General features: G+C 43.0%; 1 protein-coding gene across 1 annotated transcript; it reads left to right on the forward strand.

Annotated features, from left to right (window-relative positions):
• The first annotated feature begins 401 nt into the window (after positions 1-401).
• LOC119795284 (kinesin-like protein KIF20B) lies at positions 402-25454 on the forward strand. Its single transcript, XM_038303191.1, has 32 exons — positions 402-555; positions 1007-1145; positions 1234-1317; positions 2591-2710; positions 2781-2919; positions 2988-3172; positions 3246-3288; positions 3393-3538; positions 4871-4943; positions 5520-5631; positions 5703-5774; positions 5844-5990; positions 6059-6221; positions 7809-8093; positions 8172-8275; positions 8346-8466; positions 9678-9789; positions 9874-9920; positions 13180-13281; positions 13357-13477; positions 13592-13780; positions 16216-16340; positions 16488-16655; positions 16740-16885; positions 16965-17110; positions 17628-17702; positions 20311-20435; positions 20514-20606; positions 20684-20740; positions 20819-20885; positions 20972-21078; positions 24976-25454. Exons 2-32 carry the CDS (start codon positions 1041-1043, stop codon positions 25057-25059), a joined length of 3663 nt encoding a protein of 1220 aa, XP_038159119.1. The 5' UTR covers positions 402-555; positions 1007-1040; the 3' UTR covers positions 25060-25454.
• Positions 25455-25592: the final 138 nt, after the last annotated feature.

Raw genomic sequence — 25592 nt, forward strand, 5'->3', positions numbered from 1 at the left:
TGTTTTAATTAACTTTTTTATTTATTTGCCTTTTTAATAATTACCTTATTTATTTATTGTCCGTTATAATCTTTAACTTTATTAATTGCTTATTTTTTAAGTAGTTATTTATGTGCATGATATAATGTTTTTGTCTGCGTTATTCTAATTATTATAACTTAAATTCTACCTACATTTACTTGTTTATTGTATTTTTGGGGGCAATTAATTGTCTGCTTATTTATTGATTGCGCATTTATTTATTTCTGTATTTAATTTTAAATATGGTAGAGCTGCTCCTCCATAAAATGCCACCACTAGGAGAGAAAAAAAACAACAATACAAGGCGATAAAAACACAGACAACGTGCAGGGACTCTTATCTCGCGAGACGTCAGTTTAGGGAGTGGAGTGACGTTTCCTTCTGTGATTGGTCGGTTGGTCGCAGTTTAAATGAGATCGCGGTATTGTTTGCAACAGCCGAACTGAAGGTTAACTGCATCTATCTGCGCTTCTTATGTTAAATTCAGAGATTTATGGCAGGAAACCTCCATTGTTCCCTCAGCATCGATTGTATGTAAGTAACTCATGCGTTAAATCTGCGCTTTTCGTTCATCGAGGACGTTTGAAACAGCTTTGCAAGATTAACTTAGCGTAAAGTAGCTAATGCTAACAACAGAGAGCGGTGGATCATAACGTTTCTTTAAGGGTTATTTTTCTTCTCTGTTTTAATAATTATCGGATTTATCAGCTTTTTGTAGCTGCTGGGAAAGTTTGGTTGTTTTTTTGGACCTTCTGCTCAGGTTAATCAGAACTAATTTAAATACCCAAACCAAACTTCACTTTAGTTTCGTCTCATTTTAAAGATTTAGTATTTAAACTCTCATCTGACAGCTCCGAGCTCAACATCAGATGAGGTGAAATCATCAGCTGGGCTCAGTGCTCAGATCGGCGTGTCAAACAGCCTGGTGTTTATCTCCAGGGCTCAGTTTTCTGAGTGTTTCTGTGAACTGAATCCTCCCCCAAAGGTCAGCGGTTTCCAGGCTGTGATTGTTGGCAGAGATGATGGAGTCATGTTTTCCTGGGATCCCAACGAGAACAGGACCGGTGGAGGTGGCGGACCTCAGGAGGAACCTGCTGGGTGAACTGGATGCTGCAGCGGCGCAGGTAAGAGCTGGAGTCCTCCTGTGACCTTGGAGAGGAGGTGATGATGATGATCCTGATGATGACGATAATGATGAATCTGATTGTGAAGGTGCAGTCACAGACGGAGAACCTGCAGGTGTACCTCAGGGTTCGGCCTTTCACTGCAGATGAGAGCGACAGCGGCGAGTCACAGGTAACAGAAACAAACACTGCTTACTGTCTGCCAGGTGCTGAACTTTGATCTCTTCCTAATAATGATTTTAATTAGCTAATGGAAATGCTGAAATCACAAGGAACCAGCTGACTGACAAATGAAAGTAATCACCCCTAGATATAGAGAGCCGTTGCGTTTAAAGTTAAATAAATAAACACGGTTATTAATGAGTTCATCCATCCATCCATCTTCTTCCTCTTATCCGGGATCGGGTCGCGGGGGTAGTAGCTTCAGTAGGGAGGCCCAGACGTCCCTCTCTCCAGCCACTTGGTCCAGCTCCTCCAGGGGAATCCCAAGATGCTCCCAGGACAGCCGAGAAACATAGTCCCTCCAGCGTGTCTTGGGTCTCCCCCTGGGCCTCCTCCCGGTGGGACGTGCCTGGAACACCTCACCAGGGAGACGTCCAGGAGGCATCCTAATCAGATGCCCGATCCTCCTCAACTGGCTCCTCTCGATGTGGAGGAGCAGCGGCTCTACTCTGAGTCCTCCCCGGATGACTGAGCTCCTCACCCTATCTCTAAGGGAGAACCCAGAAACACTACGGAGAAAACTCATTTCACCCGCTTGTACGCGACAGTATTAATGAATTATCAATAAATATTCGATTAAATACAAAAAAACATTAATTCAAGATGCAGAATGACCTTTTTTTTAGTTCATTTATATAATTTTAAGCCTTTTTACTGTAAGATTTATCAATTTTATTTATTGGTTAATCTTATTTTTAGGCATGTGTATTTATTTTAATATTGAAATGTGTGTGTATCTATTCTTATAAATTTCTAAAAAAAAAAAATATATATATATATATATATATTTGTATGTTATTGTGTATTTTCTTTAAATTGCAGATTGCAAAAACACGTAAAACACTGACAATATATGGAAAAAAACATCTTAACACTTTAATAACTATTCTAAATAACCATATGAAAAATAATATGAGGATTATAGTTTAAAAATGTTTTTTTTATTTTATCTGAAAATATACTTATTTTACAGAATATTTATAATGTCTAAAATATGTTTTTACCTTTTTTATTTATACTATTCAGCTTAATGGACGTCCATTATGAAAATAAGCCATCTGTCTGTTTCACTAATATATTCCCAAGCTTTTGAAAACCAGTTTGTGGAACTATTGTGCTCTGCTGCCCCCTGCTGGCAGCCTGACTCTACTCTGGATGAATGAATGTTGTAGTTGCTATAACGTTCCTGGTCTCGCCGTGCCTCAGCCGTGTTTCTCCTGCAGGACTGCGTGTCGATGGAAGGCTCCAACACGGTGGTCCTGAAGGCGCCCCGGTCGTGTCAGCCCAGCAGGCAGGGGGACCGGTCTCTGCCACAGACGGCTCAGAGGTTCACCTTCACACAGGTAGCTGCGGCGTCGGCGCCCGGTGGGCTGGGGAGACGTTTTGTGGTCCTCACATCGTCGTGTCGTTCAGGTGTTCGGACCTGAGGCCAGTCAGAGGACGGTGTTCGAAGGTTCGGTTCGTGGTTTGGTCCAGGACGTCCTGCAGGGAGGAAACTGCTTGGTGTTCACTTACGGAGTTACCAACGCAGGGAAGACCTTCACCTTCCTCGGTGAGCACCACGCTTCCTGGACGTTTAGTCCTTCTCTGGTCTCTCCCTCTGATCCATGTTTCTCTCAGGGCCGGAGCATGACTCCGGCTTGCTGCCGCGGTCTCTGGCGGTCATCTTCAACAGCATGGAGGGCCGTCTGTACGGCCGCAGCGATCTGAAGCCTCAGCGCTGCAGGGACTTCAGCAGACTGACTCATGATCAGGAGGCGGCGGAGATCAGCAGCAAGAGGAACCTGCTGAGGCAGCTGAAGGAGGTGAGGCAGGAGATGAAGCGTCATCCTGCAGACTGAGCTCTGAGCTTCACAGGTTTCTGCTTTCTGTCTGCAGAGCGACAAAAGTCTGACGGCAGGAAAATCCCTTCCACTCGAAGGTCCGTATCCCGAACATTCGCTTGTTTCCATGAAATCCAAAACCATCTCCTCTATTAGATCCATATGAGTAGAGGCCAAGCTTTGCTCCTGCTTCTGTGTTCAGGCTCGTCCATCAGCAGCGACGGAAGCCTGAACGGCGTTCCTGAGGGAGACTCCTTCTGTCTGGACGTTCCTTCAAACGTTCGCTTCTCCGTTTGGGTCTCGTTCTGCGAGATCTACAACGAGAACATCTACGACCTGCTGGAACAGGTAGCAGACCCGCTGTAGGCTCAGAGGGACGTAATGAACGAAGCGCAGGGAGAAAAAACATCAGTGATAAAGTTTCCAAATAAAGACTAGGTGGGGTTAAAGCTCCCGTATCCATAAGCTATCCAGAAGCAGCATAAAATTCAAACACTGGACAAAAAGTGAGGTAACGGATTAACTATGGAGGGCTGTTCCTGCCAGAAACCAACATTTTCATTTTCACTCTGTTTGCATTTAAAACATCGTTTTTCTCTCAGATCCTTGTTTCTGCAGATTTAATACTTCTTTCATAAATGTCTCCTCGCCTGTATGGCGTGAATTGGATCCATTATTGTTGCAACACATTTTCTAAATTAAAATCGAATTTTATTTTATCGTAGATTTTAGTTTATCGATTTATTCATTTTAAGATTTTATTTAGCCATTTTTTCAAACTTCTCTTTTTAAGATATACTTTAATAAATTAGGTTCTTTTCAAACGGCGTTTAACTTTCTCTTCCCTTCAAGCCAAATCCAAATTCTCACTCTTGACCAATCAAAATGTAGCTAACGTCCAGCAGACCAATAGAAATGTGTCTTAACTTCTCCAAGAGGAAAGCCCCGCCCCCAGAGCTGAAGAAAATCTACTCTAGAAAAGGGGATTAAAAAAAGAATAATTGATAAAGCTCAATCTGATGATACAGAAAGCTGACAGAAAGTTTGAAAATATAACATCAGTAAAACAATTTTTTAATAATGAATTTGCTTTTTTTAATGAATATAAAAATTGTATGTAAGAAATGTAAGAAATCTGAACAATCTGAAGAAAAAATAGTAAAAAACAAGATTTATCTTTGACAATATCTGGGAAAAACACTTTTCCTCAACGTTTCAACTTTGGTTGCATTTTTTTGGTTAAAGGACCATTTATGGAAATAAATTAACTCCATACAAACAGGTGTTATAGATTAGATTAAAACGTTTTCATCTCCAGCATCTTTTTGTCTCATTGCAGACAAGGGGCTATCAGCTCCTCTGGCAGCTTCATCAGAACGAGCTGCACTTGATATATTAAAATATTGTTTGCAGAAATATATGTTTGAAGCCTCATCAGTATCAATAAAACAATCTAGCTGTCATTTTAAAATGTTTACTCCTTAGTGGCCAGTTTCACTAATTAACACCTAGATTTACACTAATAACAGGTTAAATGTTGAAATGAATAACCCTCTGATTAGCAGCAACAATTAAAACCAACATTATCAACTTGTTCAGTTGATGAGATACTGGGTTGAGGTTCAGGCATGAAGGGGTTAAAGTGGAAGCTGATTCTGTTCTGGTTTGTTTGGCGTTCAGGTTCCCGGCGGGCAGCAAAAGAAGACGGTGCTGCGTCTGTCTCAGGACGTCAAAGGGAACTCCTTCATCAAAGGTAATCCGCGTTTCTTCTCTGTCTTATTAAACATGGCGCTGTCTTTCATGATGTTTGTCTCTCCAAAAAAGTTCAAAATCAATCCACTGGACTTTGTTTCCAAGTTTGAAGACGTTTCTCTTCCATCCAGGAAGATTTTTCAATTCAAGATGTCAGAAATAGCGTTGAGTTCTTTGTTAGCCTGCAATGCTCCATACCTGTCTATGTTTCCCTTTACCAGGAAACCGTAGACCTGACCTATTCAGCCAGGCCAACAATTTCCCCCTTTCAGAGACATAGACGAGTAACAAAGGTAACAAGACAGGAAACAAAGTTCAGTGGATTGATTTTTAACTTCTTTTGAATGACTATGGCCCGGATGACTGAGAATCTTCACCAGCTTCATAAAGTTTGGTTTAACCACAGAGTCTGATTATAAGAAGGCAGAACAATCGGCTTGATTTTAAACTGGAAGCTTGTTGGAAAATAAAAAGCTCGACTTTCTGAGGAAATATTCCAGCTTTTTATTTAGTTTTTGAAGGTAGAGGCGGAATGGCTTGGTTTGTGGTCGGTGTTTATCTAAGCTCTGTGTGTCAGACCTGCGCTGGATCCAGGTGGACAGCTCGGAGGAGGCCTACAAAGTGATGAAGATCGGGAGGAGGAACCAGAGCCTGTCTGCCACCAGACTGAACCAGATGTCCAGCAGGAGGTCAGCGTCGCTTCCTGTTTCCAAAAGCCTGCAGAGATGTGAACGTTAACCCGCAGCGTCTGTTTCCGCAGCCACAGCATCTTCTCCATCAGGATCCTCCGGATCCACGACGTCGGAGTTACCAGAGTCCTTGGAATCAGCGAGTAAGTCTTCCTCCCTTTGCTCTCCTGCAGGGCCGCCGTTCTCTGTCTGACTCGTGTTTCCGTCTGCAGGCTGGCTCTGTGCGACCTGGCCGGCTCCGAGCGCTGCTCCAGAACCCACAACACCGGAGAGAGGCTGAAGGAGGCGGGGAACATCAACGGCTCCCTGCTGACGCTCGGGAAGTGCATCAGCGCCATGAGGCTCAACCAGAACGCCAAGTATGATCCGCGTCCGTCCGCTTGGCCGCTCCACGGCACGGCCGCTTCACTCTGAGCTCTCCTTGCAGGTTCCAGCATCATGTTCCCTTCAGGGAGTCCAAGCTCACCCACTTCCTGCAGTTCTTCTTCTGTGGTTCTGGTCGCGTGTCCATGGTGGTCAACATCAACCAGAACTCCTCCTGTTTCGACGAGACGCTCAACGTCCTCAAGTTCTCCGCCCTCGCTCAGAAGGTGACGCACGCCTCCACCTGCAGCCGCGCAATAAGTGATGGTGACCATTATGTCATTATATAATCGTTATTGGTAAACGTAAATAGTTTACCAATAATTAACAACGGAATAGAAAAAAATGAAACCTAAAGAAAACTGAGAATCAATAGGTAGACGGATCAAGAAAAAGCCCTCCCACCCCCATGTTTCTGCTCCTCTGGTTTAGTTTTTAAGTCGTTAAAAAACAAAACAACAATGTCTGCAGGACTCTTTAGGTCAACAGAAAGAAAAAGGTCTGATCCACGGTGATTGGGAAGTTTAAAGTCGTAGGGAAGCGGCTGTTCCATCCGTTGCATTTCCGAATTCTCCTGAGTGTTGCACAACTTTACACGAGTGAATAAAGGGAATTTGTTTGTTTGATTATCAAGGGGGCGGAATTGTTGTGGCAGATGGTTCGCAAGGTTTGATTGTGGCAGATTTGTTGGAAGCATCTTGCTAACCAGTTAGCATCTTAGTGCTAGTAGTTTCCCAATGGGAAATTCCATTGGGACCAAGTAGCACTAAATTGGTGACTTAGAAACGACACTGTCAAGGAACGCTGTGGACAGAGGAAACATGCAAGAGGAGGAGAGTTTAGTGTCGGAGGTCGTGGATGAGTCTCTTCTTTCATCCATGTTTTATTTAGAGGAGGAAAGCGGGGAGGAAGATGTTGTGGAAGAGGACGCCAGGGCGGCAGAAGCTTGGTTGCTAACTGGTTAGATGCTTCCGACAAACCAGACACAACCAAAATTGCTTGAGAACCTTCCGCCATAACAATCCCGCCCTGTTTCCCTACGACTTCAATCTACAAAGTGTCCAATAAACCTATCTCAGTTAAACCAGCTGTTTAAGGACCATCAAGTATGAACAGACCTGAAGATTTTAAATGGTTAAAAACCAACAGCTTTAAGTTAGGTTTTACCCAAAATGTCCAAATGTTCGTCTTCCAAGGTATAAATCTGAAATGTCCCGAACGAGCACTATTGCCATCTCCTCAGTGAGAAAAGTCGATACTCTCGTAAAAGGCGATTCTTGAGCGTCCGATTTGCATACTTCAGGTCAGAAAAAAAGACCCTAGAGTTGACATTAGGAGCTTCGTTGAAATAAAGGCGATAGGTTTAGCGCCAAAAGTGCTAAGTTGGCAACACTGACAACAAGGATCAAGTTGTTGAGGCCTGTTGAAGATTCCTAGAGCTGCGCTGGCATCAAATTTGAAGCGTGCCCGTTCTGAACGCAGCATTAGAGAAGTAAACGTGTTTCTCATCAACGAGTTTAGGGATGTAATGAAGGCAGAGAATGTGTTTCTGTTCAGTTAATATTGCTGTTTCTGCAGTTTAAAATGCTTTGAGTGAAAGGCCAACCGAGGTAAAACAAGGGGCAACAGGAAGTGTTTTCTTCAAATGTTGTTGCAAAGAACAGGATTTTAAAATGGAAATTTGGGAAGATTATCTAATACTGAAATGAAAAACTTGGTGTCTATGTTACACTAAGTTTGTCTATGTGCTGACTCGTCTTCCCGTCGCATGAGGAGAAGAAGAAGAGTTACCTGCTCCTCCCGTTCTCGTCCAGGTGGTGGTGGTGAACTCCCGGCCCGTCGTCCTTGACGACAGCACCTCCCATAAGTCGGCCATGGAGCTTTCCCTCATCATCGACGAGGCCGACCAGCGCAGAAACCTGCTGAGCCACGGCAGGAGGAGCTCGCTGGTCGCCTGGGAGACCAGCCTGGAGGACGTGTTGGAGGCCGAGGACAGCGAGGAGTGGGACGAAGAGGAAGAGGAGCAGAGCGCGATGGAGGGGACGGTTCTGGAGGCTGGAGCTGTGGAGGAGGAAGGAGACCGGACCGTGGAGGAGGAGGTTGGTTTGGTTCTGCTCTTTCATCTTCAGGAAGACGATTAAAGTGGCTAAAATCCCCAACGCTGCTGTTTGATCTAGGTGGACAGAGAGGCGGCACTACGTTTGGTTCTGGAGGCTCAGATCAGAGAAGAAGTCAGCACCGAGTTCATGGAGCTGTTCAACAAGATGGAGAAGGACTACAGGTGAGTCTGCCGCATCTCACCCGGGACGCAGCCGCACGGGGCGACCGTTAACGCGCCTCCTCTCTGACAGCGAGCGTCTGGAGAAGGAGAGGGAGATCCTGGAGGAGCGCGCCGAGAGGAGGGTGGAGATCCTGAAGAACCTCGTCAGCAGGACGATGGAGCCGCCAGCGGCCGAGAACCACGACGGAAAGGTGAGAGAGCAGAGCAGCGTTAGGAAGCTTTAACCAGAGGAAGAAAATATCTGTTTAGGATTTTATTCTACATTTTATCTTCATACATAGCCGGTGCGCGCGGATGACGTCATACACACTCTGCTTTGTTTTTAAAAAATATAAATATAAAAAATATAACGGTGGATGTCTGGGGGACAGTGATTCTTCTACATGTTCTGAATGCTAGCGTACCATAAAGAATAAATTATGAACAGTTTAGTTTGTGCCTTCAAGTCGTTGCCCATAGGAAGACGTTACCTGGATATAACCTAATGGAATATCTTCAGGACGGCTCCAAATGACACAAAACTCACATGGGTGAGTAGAACATGATGGAATAACGTAAAATCAAGGGCCCAATCTAAAAAAAAAAAACTAACAAAACAAGACGGCGTTCCCCATTAATATCTCTGAAGCAACAGCAGCACATGTGAACTTTTTTATTACATTTAAAAATCCCAAACCTGCACTAAAGAAGCAATAACCATTCCGTCATTTCTTGAGTTTATTTTTCCCACATCTGTGGGGTTTCGGCTTCATGCAGCTAAAGCTCCTCCTCTTTGATGATGATGATGATGCGATCCAGGGTGTAAACACTGCATCTGAAATGCAAAGACCTACCTGCAGGGCTGCAGAAAAGCACCGCCTTCATCTCTTGCTGTGTGAACGCACCATTAATGGACCTTTAGGAAAAAATCAGGGGAAGTCAAGCGATGTCATCTTTTTATCCTTTTTTTCAAAATAAAAGTCGTTTGTCGCAGGTTAAACTCAGTGACATGAATTCCATGGACAACTACTCTTTGAATATTTTGCAGGTCTGTCATTTACTAGTTTGTTTTTTGAATGGTTAAAAACTGTCTTTTTAAACTCTAAATAAAGCCTTTTCCCTCTATAATCGATTATGGGCTGAACACATTAAGGTTTAAGGAGTTCTAATATATGTATTAAAAAGAAAATGTTATCAAGTTAATGGTGCCAAATGGATTAATAGTACAAATAGTACGTGTTGAAAGAATACAACACAAAAATAATCATTGAAGGAAAAATATTTTAGAGGGAATGTTTCTTTAAATCCCTGGAACAGAAAAATGGATGTCTGTGTAGAATGAAAGCATCTAGATCCTGTTCCTTGTTTGACTGAACAGAACTTTTGAATGTTTGTAGAGCTGAGTTTTCTGATTGGCTGACAGGAGGAAGATGCTTTGGAGGGGATCCTCAGCTCCATTACTGAAGACCTGAAGAAGATCAGAGATGATGCTCAGAGCGTCCAGCACTTTCTGACCGAACCCAGACTCTCCTCAGGTCCAAACCCAGAAAATCCACTTTGAAAGACTAGAATAGTCTTTCCTTTATAAATCCTTTTTTGTTATTTCTGTATGCCTGCAGAGATGGAGAAGTTGCAGTCAAACAAGCAGCTGCAGGAAGATGTGAAGGTAAGAGTTCAGACCTGAAGATGAACTAGACAGTCTCAGGATTTAAGTTCCAGTTTAAACCAAGCCTGTAGCTTTGTCAATGAAATGAAAAGCTGATATTGATTTGTAAAGAAAAAAACAGCAATAAAACCCACAGCAAAGCTTCTGCTGCTGTTATAAAGCAGGAAGCATTGGTTCCCAAAAAGCCATTTCTTCTCCATCTAGCTAAACAAAACTCACTTAGAGACCAGTGATGGGACTAACGGCGTTGAAAGTAACGGCGTTACCTTGTTTTAGTAACGAGTAATCTAACTAATTACTTTGACTGTAACTATAACGCAGTTACCATTGCAGACACCCCGTTACTGCGCGTTACTCAGGTCGCACAATGAACCTTTTTTCATGATAGGACTCGTGCGCGCCTTGTCATGAGAGAGGGGAGGATGAGAATGGCTGATGTATAGTGAGATTCTGTCTGTCAGTTGGGTAGGTGGGTGTTTCTGCTGGCGGGTGTTAACGTACAGCACACACAGAGAGATGGAGAGTGAGGAGGACTCCAGCAGCAAAACAGCGTTTTCCATATGGAAATACTGGTGTTACGTCCAGCTGCGTTTCCCCATCAGATACCGTTTCCCCTGCATCTCTGCACAGCGCAGGAGGCACGATTCACCGCGCAAGCGACAGGAAACGCGCATGCTAGCTAAAGGCGCGCAACAGTCGCCCTGTGCTCGCGCCACAGGAGAACTATGGAGAGTGTGGACGATCATTAGCCTATATGGAGAAAGATAGATAGATAGATAGATAGATAGATAGATAGATAGATGGATGTTGGAGTATCTATAACAACCCAAACACACAGTTATTAATTATATACACTCACCCCCCCCGATGTCATTTACGTTGAGTTGCAATAAATGCTAAACTCTCTGCAGGTTCTTGTCTTTGTCGTCCGCTCTATTCAGCTGGATTTGGAAACACACCGCGAGAAGGTGGGGGCTGGATGGTGAGGGTTACGGGGGCGAGAAACGCAAAAGTAACGCAATAGTTACTTTTACTAGTAACTAGTTACTTTTATTGTGGAGTAACTCAGTTAGTAACTCAGTTACTTTTTGGGAGAAGTAACTAGTAACTATAACTAATTACTTTTTCAAAGTAACGCAATAGTTACTTTTACTAGTAACTAGTTACTTTTATTGTGGAGTAACTCAGTAACTTTTTGGGAGAATATATATTTGACGCGATCAGTAAAATTATTTGTCAATGACATGAGCGTTTTAGCCTCTCAAATATGATAATTATTTATCCTGGTCTTGAAATAAGATGTTTTTTTTTCCTCATTTTAAAGCTAATTTTTCTTCCGTTGATGGATGCTGTTTTTTTTCACCTTAGACCAAGTGAAAAAGAAAAATGTACACAATTTTCAAAGTGAATGTTTAGTTGGAGCGCAACTTTAAACGTTCTGTTTAAGGTTTGATGTTAATGTATCTACATTCTTATTTTTTCCCCGTGTGATATTAAGGCTAATTTCACACTGCAGGCCTTGATCCTTAATTCCAATTTTTTTGTGGAATCTGATTCTTCTGCGTTGCTGTTCACTTTTCCAAATATATGTCCGACTTGTTTGTCATCTCCTGTGTGAACTGCATTCACTCAATTTAAGTGTCCCGCATGCACAGTAGAGGACAAAGTTATGTCACAAGCGAGCGAGTGTTGGGTTTACAGAAGTAAACATGGATGGTAGCGCTGAAGCACGTCTAGTAATCCTTCATTTCTTTCCCAACCTTAGCCAGGGCATTAGCAACACAATCTTTTCAAGGAGATTGAAAATAAAGACTGCTCTCTGCATTATCGTCCACCATGGTATTTTTTATTCGTGCCTCTGCGTAGCAAGACACAATAGTGACCTTTGAGTATCAATAATGTTCAGGTCGGATGAATGCGACCTGGATGTTCAGACACAGGTCGCATTTGAAACGGTCAGATTCCTGACCACAGAGCCAAGTAGCCTGGGTCGCATTGGGATAAATCCAATCTGTGTTGTTCAGACTGTGATGAAATGATCAGATCCAGGTTGCATATGGGCAAAAAAAATCTAAATTGGGGAACTTCAGTCTGCTGTAGCCTTAGTTCTGAAATGTCTTGATGCCATCTCAATGCTGCCCTCTCAGGGTTAAAGGAATAGTACACCCAAAACATGATTAGCCTTCATTTTCTACTCACCCCCATGCTGAACAACACTCTGGAGTACTTTTTTGATATCTCAAATGCATCTGGAGATCTGGGAGGCTTCTTGCTGTCTGCTGACATTCAAATAATGGAGGTCTATGGTGACCAAGACAGAAAGGTCCATAAAAGTCCACAAAAAACGTGTCAATATTCCTCCATACTGCTCGTCCAATGTATTCCAAGTGTCCTGAGTGGGTAGCTTCCAGAATTTACTCGAAACGAAGTCATTTAGAATGTTTTTAGAGCATAAACAGTAGTGTATAGGATTTCCTGAAAGCGCGTTCACGACGCTACGGAAGCCGGCAGACCAAACCAGATGAAAGTGCGCATTCAGCGTCTGGTCTGCCGATAATGCAAGCGTAGAAGAAGAAATGTGCCGTTTACCTGTGCAAAGAAAGAAACAACGAAAGAAAAATGTCTGAGGACTTCAGTGTTGAGGAAGAGCATGAGTTCTTTGCCGAGCTGAATGCGCTGGTTTGGTCTGCCGCGGTTTCCGTAGACTCGTGAACGCGCATGTGAGCGCTTTCAGGAAATCCTTTACCCTACTGTTTATGCTCTAAAACATTCTAAATGACTTCGTTTCGAGTAAATTCTGGATGCTACCCACTCAGGACACTTGGAATACATTGGACGAGCAGTATGGAGGAATATTGACACGTTTTTTTTGAGATATCAAAAAAGTACTCCAGAGTGTTGTTCAGCATGGGGGTGAGTAGAAAATGAAGGCTAATCATGTTTTGGGTGTACTATTCCTTTAAATGCAGCTACTGCAGATGAATAAACAATGCCTGCTGATACTGCCTCCATCACCACACTGCTGTGTTGGGGTGTAAATACGTCTTACTCAGCCTTTCGCCCCTCTAGTGAGGACAGCTCCCCCCTACATCTGGGGATGGTGTTTTTTTTTTTTAGCGGGGTGTGAAAACATAACCCAGCCAGGTTTGGAGAAAGTTTGTTTGTTTTTGGTCTTACAGTGTTCGTTCATATAGTTTCTCATTCTCTCTTTTTTTTTAAACAATAAAAGTTTTAGTGACTGATTCTCTGGTGTCTTCAGAGTCTGGAGCAGCAGAGGATATCTGAGCTGTCAGAGATCTGTAAGGAGAAAGATGGAGCCATCAGGCAACTTCAGGGAGCCTTGAGAAACGCAACAGGAGACGTAAACACTCCCTTCTTCCTCCGTCAGACTGTTTTCACTAAGACTTTTAGGTCTGAAGGTTCTGGTGTCTTTCAGAGACCGACCTGCAGCTGCTGGAAGACGACAGGAGGGGACGGCGGCGAGGAGCAGAAGGAGAGCAGTAAGCGTCAACGAGATGTTTCAGAGGAGCAGGGAGGAGGAGCAGCAAAGAAAAGAGGTTTGGATGTTTTATTTTAAAAACCCTGAGAAGACATCAACCATTTCTCAGCTCGCTTTAGAAAGTCGGCATCTGATGTCGACAGATTTAAGTCTGTCCCGTTTGTCCTCTCAGCTGCTCTGGAACTGGAGATCAGGAGGCTGCAGGAGGAAAATGACAAAAAAGAGGAGATCATCAGGGAGCTAAGAGAGAGGGAGCAGCTGAGGAGGCGGCAAGAGGAGGAGCTGGAGAGGCGCGGGGAGGAGGTGGAGGAACTAAAGAAGAAAAATCTGGTATTGGAGAAGAAGGTTAAAGAGCTGACAGGTGAGAGATCAATGAATGTTCCCTAATCTACCGAGCAGCATCTATTAACACATTTCTACAGCGGCAATTTCCAGAACCTCCTCTAAAGATCATCCAGGCAGATTAACAGTTTTCTGTTGTCTAGATTAGGAGTTGGTCACATTCCTAATCCAGTCATTCTTTCCTGAGTCTAGCTGAATAAAATGAACTTAGAAAATGGCTTTTTTTTTTGTTTTGAAGGAACCAAGATTTAATTTTGTTTTAGACTTAAAAAAACCAAAACCTTTTCCTCTGATGTAAAAAATGGTGGAACAGACTTAATCGTTTCCAAGCTAACGATGAGAGAAGTAGATCTTAAGGAACAGGGGAGATCCGACTGGGTCGGCAGATCCATCAGAAACCGTTTCCCTCGCTCTGAATGCAGCCGGTGGTGCTCCTCTCAGAGCACAAACTCCTCAGTGGTTCAAACACAGTTTTAGTGTTTTTGTTTTATAATACAGGAAGACAAAAACATTAACCTTTTATTGTGTCCATTAAAAAAACAAACAAAAAAACCCAGATAAGAATCAGGATGTCGGGCTTTTTAAAGATCTGATCTATTATACTACAAAACATTCCTGATACCTTCTGAACAAATTTTATAAAATTTGTTTCAAAGCTTCAGCATGTCTTAAAAATCCATATTTGCAGGTCCTTCTCAAAATATTAGCATATTGTGATAAAGATCATTATTTTCTATAATGTAATGATAAAACTTGAACATTCATATATTTTAGATTCATTTCACACTAACTGAAATATTTCAGGTCTTTTATTGTCTTAATACGGATTATTTTGGCATACAGCTCATGAAAACCCCAAATTCCTATCTGACAAAATATACATATCATGAAAAAGGTCTATAAATGAGCTATGCACCTGATCATCTGAATCAACAAATCAACTCTAAACACCTGCAAAAGATTCCTGAGGCCTTTAAAACTCCCAGTCTGGTTCATCACTCAGAACCCCAATCATGGGGCAGACTGCGACATGACTGCTGTCCAGAAGGCCATCATTGACACCCTAAAGCAAGAGGGAATGACACAGAAAGACGTTTCTGCACCAATAGGCTGTTATGAACTGTTTCTGTATCAGTTTCAGCTGAGTTATTTTGAAAAATTACCAAGCTAGTGGCTGTTTAATCAGAAAAACTCATGCTACGTTCACACCGGACACTCCTTGAGCAGCACAAGCAGCTAACCTGACAACAGCCAGATGCATGTCTCGCTCCGCCTAGCTCCACTCACATACATCTGGGACACCGCTCATTGAAAGTAATTTCCACAACCAAATTTATGGTCTGGCCAATCAGGACGCAGGGCGGGTGTTTCCTGCATGTGACGTAGTGGAGAAGCGAGTTCTGTAAGTCGTTCGTCTATACTTTTTTGGTTGGCTTCTTTTTTTAAAATAAGTCTGCTGTGCACAATGTTGCCTTTTATCCGCACATTTTCATGGCACAAACGACACTGATCATTTACTGACATTGCGCTGATTCCACTGTTGCTATATCCAAGATGTCGGCTATTCTGTTTTGTTTTTTTTCCTGCGGGTTAGCTTCGGTGTGAGTGGTTGAAATAGCACGTCGATAAAGATGACAGACAAGTGGCTTATCCAATCATATGCAAGGAGTTTTGATAAGGCCCAGCCTTCAGTAAAGGCAATTCCTATGGCGGGTTCCCAGATGTATGTGAGTGGAGCTAGGCGGAGCGAGACATGCATCTGGCTGTTGTCAGGTTAAGAAGCCGCTGCTTTACACGTAAACACGTAATATGTAGCCAACATTTGGAAGAAGAATGTTTTCAAGATGACTTGGATAATAGCGCGTTGTGACAAACACCAGATACAGCACTGGGACTTGATCAACAGCCGATACCGCACCGTGACGTCACAAACCAGTAGGTGGCAGTAGTGTTCTTTGACAGACATGGATGCCTCCAGTAAAGCACATTCACATGAAAATTACTCTGAATTAAAAACACTGATCATTTATTGAACAGGATGGAATAATTTTATATTTAAAGAACTTTCAGAAGTTTGAATTCTGAATATGAGAGGACTTCTCCTTTTAAAGGAGCTCTAACCACTAGGGCGCTACTTCCTACATCCCCCTGGATGCCATGAACCATCTGCAAGAAGAACAGGGAGGCGTTTTTCTCTGATTCCGGTTCTGTCCTGCTGTGGTCATTTCTGACCAATAGGAGCAGCCATCATCACAAACAGCTGTGTTTTCATCTGTTAGCAGAAAGTACAGTTAATGGAAAAAAAGTCATTTAATGCTTAAGCTCATCAGCTCCTACGACCACAGAGATCCTCCTGAAAGGTCTCACAAGGACCAGGAAGATCAATGCTGCTGATGTTTCCTTCCTTTATGGCTCCGTTTGTCATCCTGCATCTTTCTCCTCCTCTTCCTCCAGATGTGGAACAGTGTCTGAACTGTGACTCCGTGCTTTCGTCTTTGGAGGGGGAGCAGAAGGAGACGGCCAGGCTGCAGAAGGAGAACAAAGCTCTGGTGAACGGCATCTTCCAGCTGCAGGCTGAGGTGATCCTCCTCTTCTTTCTTTTTCTCCATTCTTTTCTCTCTTTCTTTGTTTTGTTTTTCCACTCCTCCTTCCTCCTCCTGCTCTTCTTCTTCTGTAGCTTTTTGAGTTCTCTTGCAGCCGCTGATTATTTGAAGTTGAATCCTCAGGTGACCGCTCTGCAGGTGCAACTTAAACAGCAGACTGACGCGTCTACCAGCCTATCAGAGGAGCTGGACGCAGCTAAGTCCCGCCTCCACAGCCTGGAGAACCAATTGGAGGAGCGGAACAGCTCCATCAGGAGTCTGGCGGAGGAAGTGGAGCGTCTGAGGCCAGATGTCGGTGTTGGTTCTGTTTGTTTTTCAATGGATCGACGCTTCTGTTGAAAATATTCTGATTTCTCTGATTGTTTGATTTCGCAGCAAGAGAAGCAGAAAAGCAGCATCGGCGTTCTCCAGGCCACCATAGCTGAGCTGAGGCAGGAGCGCGAAGCGGCGCAGCAGAGCTCCGCTCAGATAGAGGAGCTTCAGAGGGAGAAGAAGCATCTGGAGGAGCAGCTGGCCCACAGGTGGCGAACAAAGACACCCACCAACACCCAGAGGACCGACTGACCCCTGAGTGACTGTCTGCTCCTTCTGCTCTTCCAGTAACGGCAGCTGTGCAGAACTCAGCCAGGAGCTGCAGAACCTGAGAGCAGAGCTAGAATCCGAGAACCGGGCCCTGCTGCAGAGGCTGGAGGCTGTGAGGAGAGAGGAGGAGGAGAGGAGGCGGCAGCTGGAGGAGGAGGTGGCAGGTGAGCCAGAGGAGATCCAGCAATGGAGGAGAGGGGGGCTGATTTAGAAACTTCACAGGGAATTCGGAGGGTTAACCCCCAACCCTTTTTCACGTTTTTCTTAATTTCTTTTAATTTAATTTTTTAAAAAGTCATTACAGATTCTATGTTTTCAAAAAAATTAATTTCATTCTTTTCAGATTGCATTTTCCAGATTTCATTCCCCTCATTTCTATATTCTGCTGGACGTTAGCAACAACGTTTTGATTGGTCCAGAGAAAAAGAATGAATGAAAATAATCTAGAATGTGGGAGACAAAAATTATTGGAAAAAAAAAAATCTAGTTTATTTCTAGATTAGATTTTTTTTAAATTTACATTAAAAAAAAGAAAATAAAATCTTTCCTGAAGCAATAATGGAACCAAGATGACTCCACAGCAGAAAACAATGAAGGATCAGAACCTTAAAAACAAAAAGCTCTGACTCTACCTGACTGGTACGAGCTTCCTGATTGGCTGATAAATGTTGTGTGGTTCAGGCCTGCAGCGAGTCACGGCGGAGAAGGAGCAGCTCCTGGAGGACAGCCGGCAGCACACAGAGACTCTGAGACAAGGTAACCCAGGCTGCTGTAGGTACCGCTTCATCCTCATCAAGCACCGTTTGTGGAGGAGAGGTACGGAAGCCCTGAGCGGTTGTGTCCCTCCGATACTTTTTCAGAGAAAATTAGTTAATTTTCTCATTATCTAAAGATAACAAAGCTGTTTTCTCGTCATAAGGAGATTATTGGTGTGTTTTAAAACTTCAATACCACAACAGCAGGAGAGGATTACGTGTTACGCCTGGAACAGCTATAAGATGTAATAACCTCCAAAGCAAGTCCAGATTAAAGATTTTCATTAAAAAACAGTCACATTTGTTTCTACCGTACATGCGGTACCATAGCTGCACAACTACGGGCCCTGCAGGCATGGATGGACTGGGAATCCAGGGCTGTTGACCAGCCTCATTCATTACTCAGACAGGTTCATCATCTCTTTATCTAAAGAAATCAATAACTGTTTTCTCCTGATAAAGAGATAATTACCTTGTTATCTCGAGTTGAGTATGACCGCTTTGGGCTTCCATAGGAAAGGAGGGTGAAACAGCAGCATATTTATCACCCACAAGAGAAGTTATTGATTAATGAATTACTTTTTTATCAATCAACAGTTCATTAATAAACTGCAATTTTTTCTTTTCTCCAAAGAGAATGTTTCCATAACATGAAGGGTTAAATATTTTTTACAAATTGCTGAGTTGGAAAAAAAATAGTAGAGCATTATTGTTTAATAATTTATTGTTCCACCTGTATTTAAAAACTGACTGAATCAACAAAAACATGTTTTCTTACAAATTATTACATTTCTGACTGAAAACATGAACCTGTTAGCTTACTGAACAATAAAAAAAGATCAATTATGTACAGAGATGTAGATCTATCATTAATAGATGGAGTATGTCACTCTGACATGCTCACAGGTTTATTTATCAGGGCCCTGTCACATCTTGATGATTTAACATCCCAGATTTTCCTAAAATGCTGGCGTACGCTGAACTTTCTACGTACAAAGATTAAAGTATTAAAAAGGTGCTACGCAAACATGAGTTAGACCCCGGTCATCAAGCTGCTGTACAAATGAATCTCATCCTGAGTTGTAGAATCCTGTCCCTATAAATATTCTCTGAGGAAAAAATGCCAATCATTCTTTAATAAGATCCTCATTGAACAGACATCAGTGTCTCCTATTAATGAAAGATACTGTGGCGGCATGCGGACTGGAATAGTGACAGGCAGCCGAGACCCCTTCTATTCATTCTAGCTAATCTGAATCGTTCAATTCCATTTGGAGAGCGAGATCATCTGTGGTAGCAGCACTAGACATCTTCCAGGCACGTGAGGAAAACTAGCAGTTCAGAGGACAGGATGAATGAATGGCAGCCAGCGCACGCGGATGATGTCATACACACTCTTTGTTTTTAAAAGATATAAATATAAAAAATATAACTGCGGATGTCTGGGGGACAGTGATTCACCTACATGTTATGAATGCTGGCGTACCAATTATGAAAAGTTTAGTTTGTTCCTTCAACTCGTTGCCCATATTATTCGTTACTTAGATAATAACGGAATATCTTCAGAACGGCTCCAAATAGGGGTGGGTATTGGCAAAGAAGTCATGATTCGATTCGAATCACGATTCACAATTTCGTTTTTACCTTCTTTGTTTTTAAAGCCAAAATGCATCCAAGCATCTGACTTGAAATGTGATGGAACCGGGGGGCCGAATTTTCTCAGTGTCCTCCATGTTTTATTTCATATGACTCGTCTCAGTATCCCGGGGCCGGACATGCTTGTGACACCAGGCAGCGGGCGTCAACACATCCGCAGCGACATCTGCTGGACTGGAAGTTGTATTCCACTTGGTTTGGCTGATGTGCGCCAACCATTCATGTGTTTTATTTGTTCTTTTTTTTTTTTATAATCGATTCTTGCCTTCAAGAATCGATGCAGCAGATCACAAAATTTAGAATCGCGATGCATCGTCATGACGATTATTTTGCACACCCTTAGCTCCAAATGACACAAAACTAATATGGGTGAGTAGAACATGATGTAATAACGTAAAATCAAGGGGCCAATGTAAAAAGAAAAGAAAAAAAAAACGGCTTTCCCCTTTAAGTGGAATAAACCACGCTTAAAAATGTGCAAAACCCCCGAGGGTCAGAGACTCTCCCACAACAGTCTCCTAAAATCCTGTGGGAAACATGCAGTATATTTTTTATAAAAGCTAATGCGTTTGGTGGACCTAGTAAAAGACTTTTTTTGTTTTATGCACAAAAGTCGGACTAAATCGGGGAAATAAAACGGCTAGATTGGCTGTAAGGAGAGCAGAGACAGAGGACGCTCTATGTAATGTGTGTTACTGAGGGTATGCTGGCCTGACAGCACCCACCCTGACAGTAACGCCATATTCCAACAACCTTCGTCTCTGCTCTGTGAGCGCGAATGTTTTCCCAGCATTCCAGTCGGACAGTCTCATTTTCATCAGCTGCATTTTTAGCACCCTAAATAGATGTTTTTTTTTTTATTTGGTTATTAAATGTCATCTTTACTCGAAGTATTGAATTTTTCAAAAATCTATATTCCAAGTTTTATTATCTATTTCCTTCTCCCATCTAAGAGCTTCAGTGTCTAAAGGAGAAGATGCACAGGAGAGGGGAGGAGGAGGACAAGGAGAATCAGAGAGGAGGAAGGCTACAGGGGAAGAGGAAGGAGGAGGACCTTCATCCTCTTGGAGAGTCTCAGGTCGGAGGAACAGATGGAGAAATCATCAGCGGACCGGTAACCTCCTCCTGATCTAAACACCTCTCCTTCTGTCTGCAGGACGTCTGTGCTTCTCCTCTGAGGTCGAACTCGGCTGTGAGGAAGAAGCTCTCTAGGACGGTGGGCAGGAAGAGGAAGAACGGCGAGGTGGAGGTCCGTTTGGGTTTCAGTAGCAGCAGGGTGGAGGCTCCACTCATGTCTTAGCCGTTGTTGCTGTGATTGTTTTGCAGGGTTTGTTTCTGAGCGAGAGCAAGAGGAACCGAAGCAGAGCGTGCAGCGACAACCTGGTGAGGACCCTCAGCTAACAGGTAGCGCTCTGACCGGCGGTCTGCTGCAGCCTTTTATTTACTTCTTCTGTGGCGCAGGAGGACGGCGTGCTGCAGACCATCCAGGAGCTGATCCAGAACCCTCAGTCTGTCTTCAGCAGCAAAGGTTGCTTCCTGTTGAAGCATCATCTAAGGAACTGGAGCCACCAGTTGGATAAAACCTGATAAAAGTGAGTTTTCTTGTTCCTGCAGCTGATCCTGCCCCCCCTAAGGAGGCCTCCGCAAACCGACCCCGGCGAGGACGAAAAAAACTGTTCAAGCTGGACGCCTCGTCTCCTCTGCTGGAGTCTCCGCAGACGGTGAGTCCTCTGGGTAGTTTCCATCCAGCTAACCCACTTAGGCTAAGTTCACACTGCAGCCTTAAAGATCAATTCTTTTTTTTTTTTGTGAAATCTGTTTTTTTGGGGGGGTTTTTACGTTGCTGTTCACATTACTACTTGATCCCAATGGGAAATTCCATTGGGATCAAGTAGCACTAAATTGGTGACTTAGAAACGACACTGTCAAGGAACGCTATGGACAGAGGAAACATGCAAGAGGAGGAGAGTTTAGTGTCGGAGGTCGTGGATGAGTCTCCTCCTTCTCCTTTCAATGGAGTGCTCACTGTTGCTTTTGTTCAAAAAAAGTATGTTAAGATCATTTGAGGTGAGAATGTTATACTTTTAAGCATCACTATATTATATGCCCCATTTGCTGATTTAATGCCTAATAAAAAAAAAAAAAAATGTTCTGAAGTTGAGAGGACCAGCGGAGCTCCGAAGGTAACGTTAGCCCGTCTGCAGCAGCCGTCTCTCTGCATAGCCGTGTGTGACGTACTGCTGGCTCCGATGGACGTTTTTTGTTTTATTTGGCAAAATGTTCATTCAATTTGTGTTTATCTGACTGTTTATTATTATTCCCCCACTAAATGAAAAAAGTCAGTTTATTATTATCCAATGACTATTAATAACAGGAGGCAAAAAGCAGCTCTGTACTAGCCGAGCATGTGGTGATGTCATCAGTACGCTTCTGTTCCAATTGACCCATGTTTATGCTGCGTGCTCCCGTTCTCCCCAAGTCGAGACTTTCCTGGGTTTTTCTCAAAAACAGACTTGGCGAGGACACGAGTCCGTACTCGCATTCTAGTGAATTGAGAAACTGCCAACAATTCGCTCTCCAACTAAACACCTGTACCGGTCGCCACTACTCTGCAAAGATTCTTATTTCAGTCGTTGCGTATATTAGCTGCGACATATGAATCAAGATGCTAGGACCAAAAACATTTGATTGACAGATGACCGTTGGTTTATGATTGGCTGAATTTAGGTGTTCAGCCTGACGTATAACTAACTGGCCTGCAGAAGATAACAAAGAAAAACAGATTCTAAGACGAGATTTATTTTTTAAACAGAAATTTCAGTTCTTCAGTTCAGTTCTTAGTATTGATTTTTTTTAAAAACAAAGAGGGAAAAATGGCTACCTCTGCACCACCGCTCTGATAGATGGCGCTGTGGAGCCATTTTGTTGTGTGGCGCAACACCATATCTGTAGTTGAGGCCGTCACAGGGGAAGACATGGACAACCCCCCCAAAAAACAAAAAAAACCATCAACAACCTCAAACAACATGGATACCAGAATAACTAAATGATCCATATCCTCTGTTGAACATATGCAGCACTTGCTGTTTTATCTTTACATGTAATGATAGCTGGTAAAAATATCGGGTTGGCTTCGGCCTGATGGTGCGTGCTGTAGTGTACAGGGGTTGACGAGGGGCGATCAGCCTCTAACGACCATCTCCCAATCAGTCAAATTTGAGTAATTTTTGTCAACACTGTAAATAATAGAACTTCTTCACACACTGATTCTCTTTTTAACATGTATCACACCACATACATTGAACCTTTTGTCGGCTTGTTTCATCATATCCAGAAAGTCTTCACCCTCAAACAGAGGATTCTCTTCCTTCCTGTACCTCTGATCTGGCTGTGGTGTCACTGTGTCAGGAATTTAGTTGGGAGGAAGAAATGTAAACGATTAAAGGAATAGTACACCCAAAACATGATTAGCCTTCATTTTCTACTCACCCCCATGCTGAACAACACTCTGGAGTACTTTTTTGATATCTCAAATGCATCTGGAGATCTGGGAGGCTTCTTGCTGTCTGCTGACATTCAAATAATGGAGGTCTATGGTGCCCGAGACAGAAAGGTCCATAAAAGTCCACAAAAAACGTGTCAATATTCCTCCATACTGCTCGTCCAATGTATTCCAAGTGTCCTGAGTGGGTAGCATCCAGAATTTACTCGAAACGAAGTCATTTAGAATGTTTTTAGAGCATAAACAGTAGTGTATAGGATTTCCTGAAAGCGCGCGCCTGCGCGTTCATGACGCTACGGAAGCCGGCAGACCAAACCAGCGAATTCAGCGTCTGCTCTGCCGATAATGCAAGCGTAGAAGAAGAAATGTGCTGTTTACCTGTGCAAAGAAAGAAACAACGAAAGAAAAATGTCTGAGGACTTCAGTGTTGAGGAAGAGCAGGAGTTCTTTGCCGAGCTGAATGCGCACTTTCATCTGGTTTGGTCTGCTGCGGCTTCCGTAGACTCGTGAACGCGCTTTTAGGAAATCCTATACACTACTGTTTATGCTCTAAAAACATTCTAAATGACTTCGTTTCGAGTAAATTATGGACGCTACCCACTCAGGACACTTGGAATACATTGGACGAGCAGTATGGAGGAATATTGACACGTTTTTTGTGGACTTTTATGGACCTTTCTGTCTCGGGCGCCATAGACCTCGATACAGGCACAGGAAGGCACACACACACACACACGTTCCCACTACTACAGGCCCACCCGTTCCTTACCTTCCATGCTATGGCAGCATGTTGGCTCCTCAGACGTCTATTTAGATTCGCTGTGTTCTTCCATTTTGCCATTTTAAAGCCGCAGACTCTTTGGTGTCGTCCTTCCTCCGGTGTTCTTCTTCTCCTTGTAAATGAAATGGCTCCATGCATCCAGGCGTTGTTTTCGTCCAGCTCCTCCAACAAACCGCACACCGCTATCCGAGCCCCACGCAATGACTGTGAAGTTGAGCTAAGAGTATAAGCCCTCTGCTAGTACTGACTGAGCGGCACGAGGCACTGTAGGACCGGCACCATGTAGGGACAAACAGAGCAACAACACATAACCTTCTATGAAGCTCAAGAAACACTTTTATTAACAATAACAAATGACAAAATAATTCTAAACAATTACATTTCTTAATGTCCATTCCTCCATGGCTCGTAAATTTCATCTGGTCTTTGTCTCGTTGACGAAAATCATTTTTTATTTTCGTCATATTTTTATTTTCTGGAAACAATTTTGCGCTTCATCGTCACGGGAAAAAGGGCCGTTGATGAAATATTTTCATCATCGTCCTGGTTTGATGAAATAAACACTGGTGGGCTGTGAACTTTAAACCCTGCATTCAGCTGTAGCTGCGTGCAACGATTGAAATAACCGCACAGTATCCCCGCCTAAAGATGGTTGCTCCGTGTGCGTCTCATCTCACCCTTATTTGTGAATATTAAAACTTTTCCCACAAATAAGACGACTGGTACATTAAAAAATCATGACATGCTTGTATCTGTGTGTTCTGCAGTGGTAATTTAGACGTTTGTGAGGTAAATAAAGATCTTTGGCCACCATTTAACTACTAACGATGCAAATTACAAAATAATATAAACTTATCTTTCCTGGAAAGTTACAATATAGAGGTAGATAAGTTTTACTGGCAGTGATGTGAAATGATTTCTACCAAACAGCCAAACTTTACCTGTAGAGTAGAAACGTTGGGAACCGCTGGCAGAACTACCCCACGGATAGCAGGCAACGTTTTTTGTGCCTTTTTCTGTTTGAGCTCCAGTAAATTGTGCAAAAACATACAATGTTTAGCAGCCATGTCCAGTAGGCTGTTTGATTTATAAAGAAATCTGGGGAATAATGCTTTGGCTGATAACTTTTGACAACGACGTGGCCACATAATGGACAGTGAAGACGGACCGCTTTAAAGGTGGGAGAGCTTTAGGGATCTAACTAAAAAGAAAATGCCCAGAATACGCTGTTTCTTTGGCAATTGTGGACACTGATTTTTGCTAGACAGTTTTTTTCACCTTGATGATGATTTATTGCTATAACCCATGTTCTAACATCAGTTTGTCTTCTGGCAGATGTTGGGCAACGAGAAGGAGGAGAAAGAAAGCGACCACCTGATCATCAAAAGGCAGCTGCGCTCCAACAGCAGCAGGAAGTGACCGCCGGCTTTCAGAGCCTTGGACTTCAAATGTGTCATTGGGTTTATGATGGAGGATGTAAGAAGATAAAGGGTTTAAGTTCTTTGTTTTTTATGTTTGTGACTTAATCAAAAGCTCCATTATAGGAGACTTTTTTTTTTTTTACTGAAAACGGCTGCATCAAATGCAAGAGGTGATTCAGAGTAAAGGAGAAACGGCAGGAGGAAGAACCGTTATCAGAGGGATGTTCTGATTTTAGTCACCTGAAGATCCACTTTATATCCATAGGAACCTCTGCCTGCTCTTTATCATGGTTCTGATGGGGGCTCTAATGTTCCCCGCAAATACAGACGATACAAATAAAGGTTGATTGAGGGGTTCAGAATGAAAATAAACAAATTTCTACTCAAACATCACATTCTAGAGATTGCACCTCTTTCTTTATGTAAAGGGAAGCCGTACTGCTGCTTGGTTCATATTTTCTGTAAGAAAAAACAGATTAAACTAGATAACTGAGCTGTTAATGCATGCGGTCTCCTTGGATGGTATATTTA

This window comes from Cyprinodon tularosa, unplaced genomic scaffold (assembly GCF_016077235.1).
Source record: "Cyprinodon tularosa strain WSP-4 unplaced genomic scaffold, ASM1607723v1 ctg508, whole genome shotgun sequence".
Lineage (NCBI taxonomy): Eukaryota > Metazoa > Chordata > Actinopteri > Cyprinodontiformes > Cyprinodontidae > Cyprinodon > Cyprinodon tularosa.

Bases quoted from the DNA above. Each gene is read 5' to 3' on its own strand.
- LOC119795284 (XM_038303191.1), top strand. From the start codon at position 1,041: ATGATGGAGTCATGTTTTCCTGGGATCCCAACGAGAACAGGACCGGTG. The intron at 3,289-3,392 runs GTCCGTATCCCG...TTCTGTGTTCAG, and splicing joins AAAATCCCTTCCACTCGAAG to GCTCGTCCATCAGCAGCGAC. The intron at 20,741-20,818 runs GTGAGGACCCTC...TCTGTGGCGCAG, and splicing joins GAGCGTGCAGCGACAACCTG to GAGGACGGCGTGCTGCAGAC.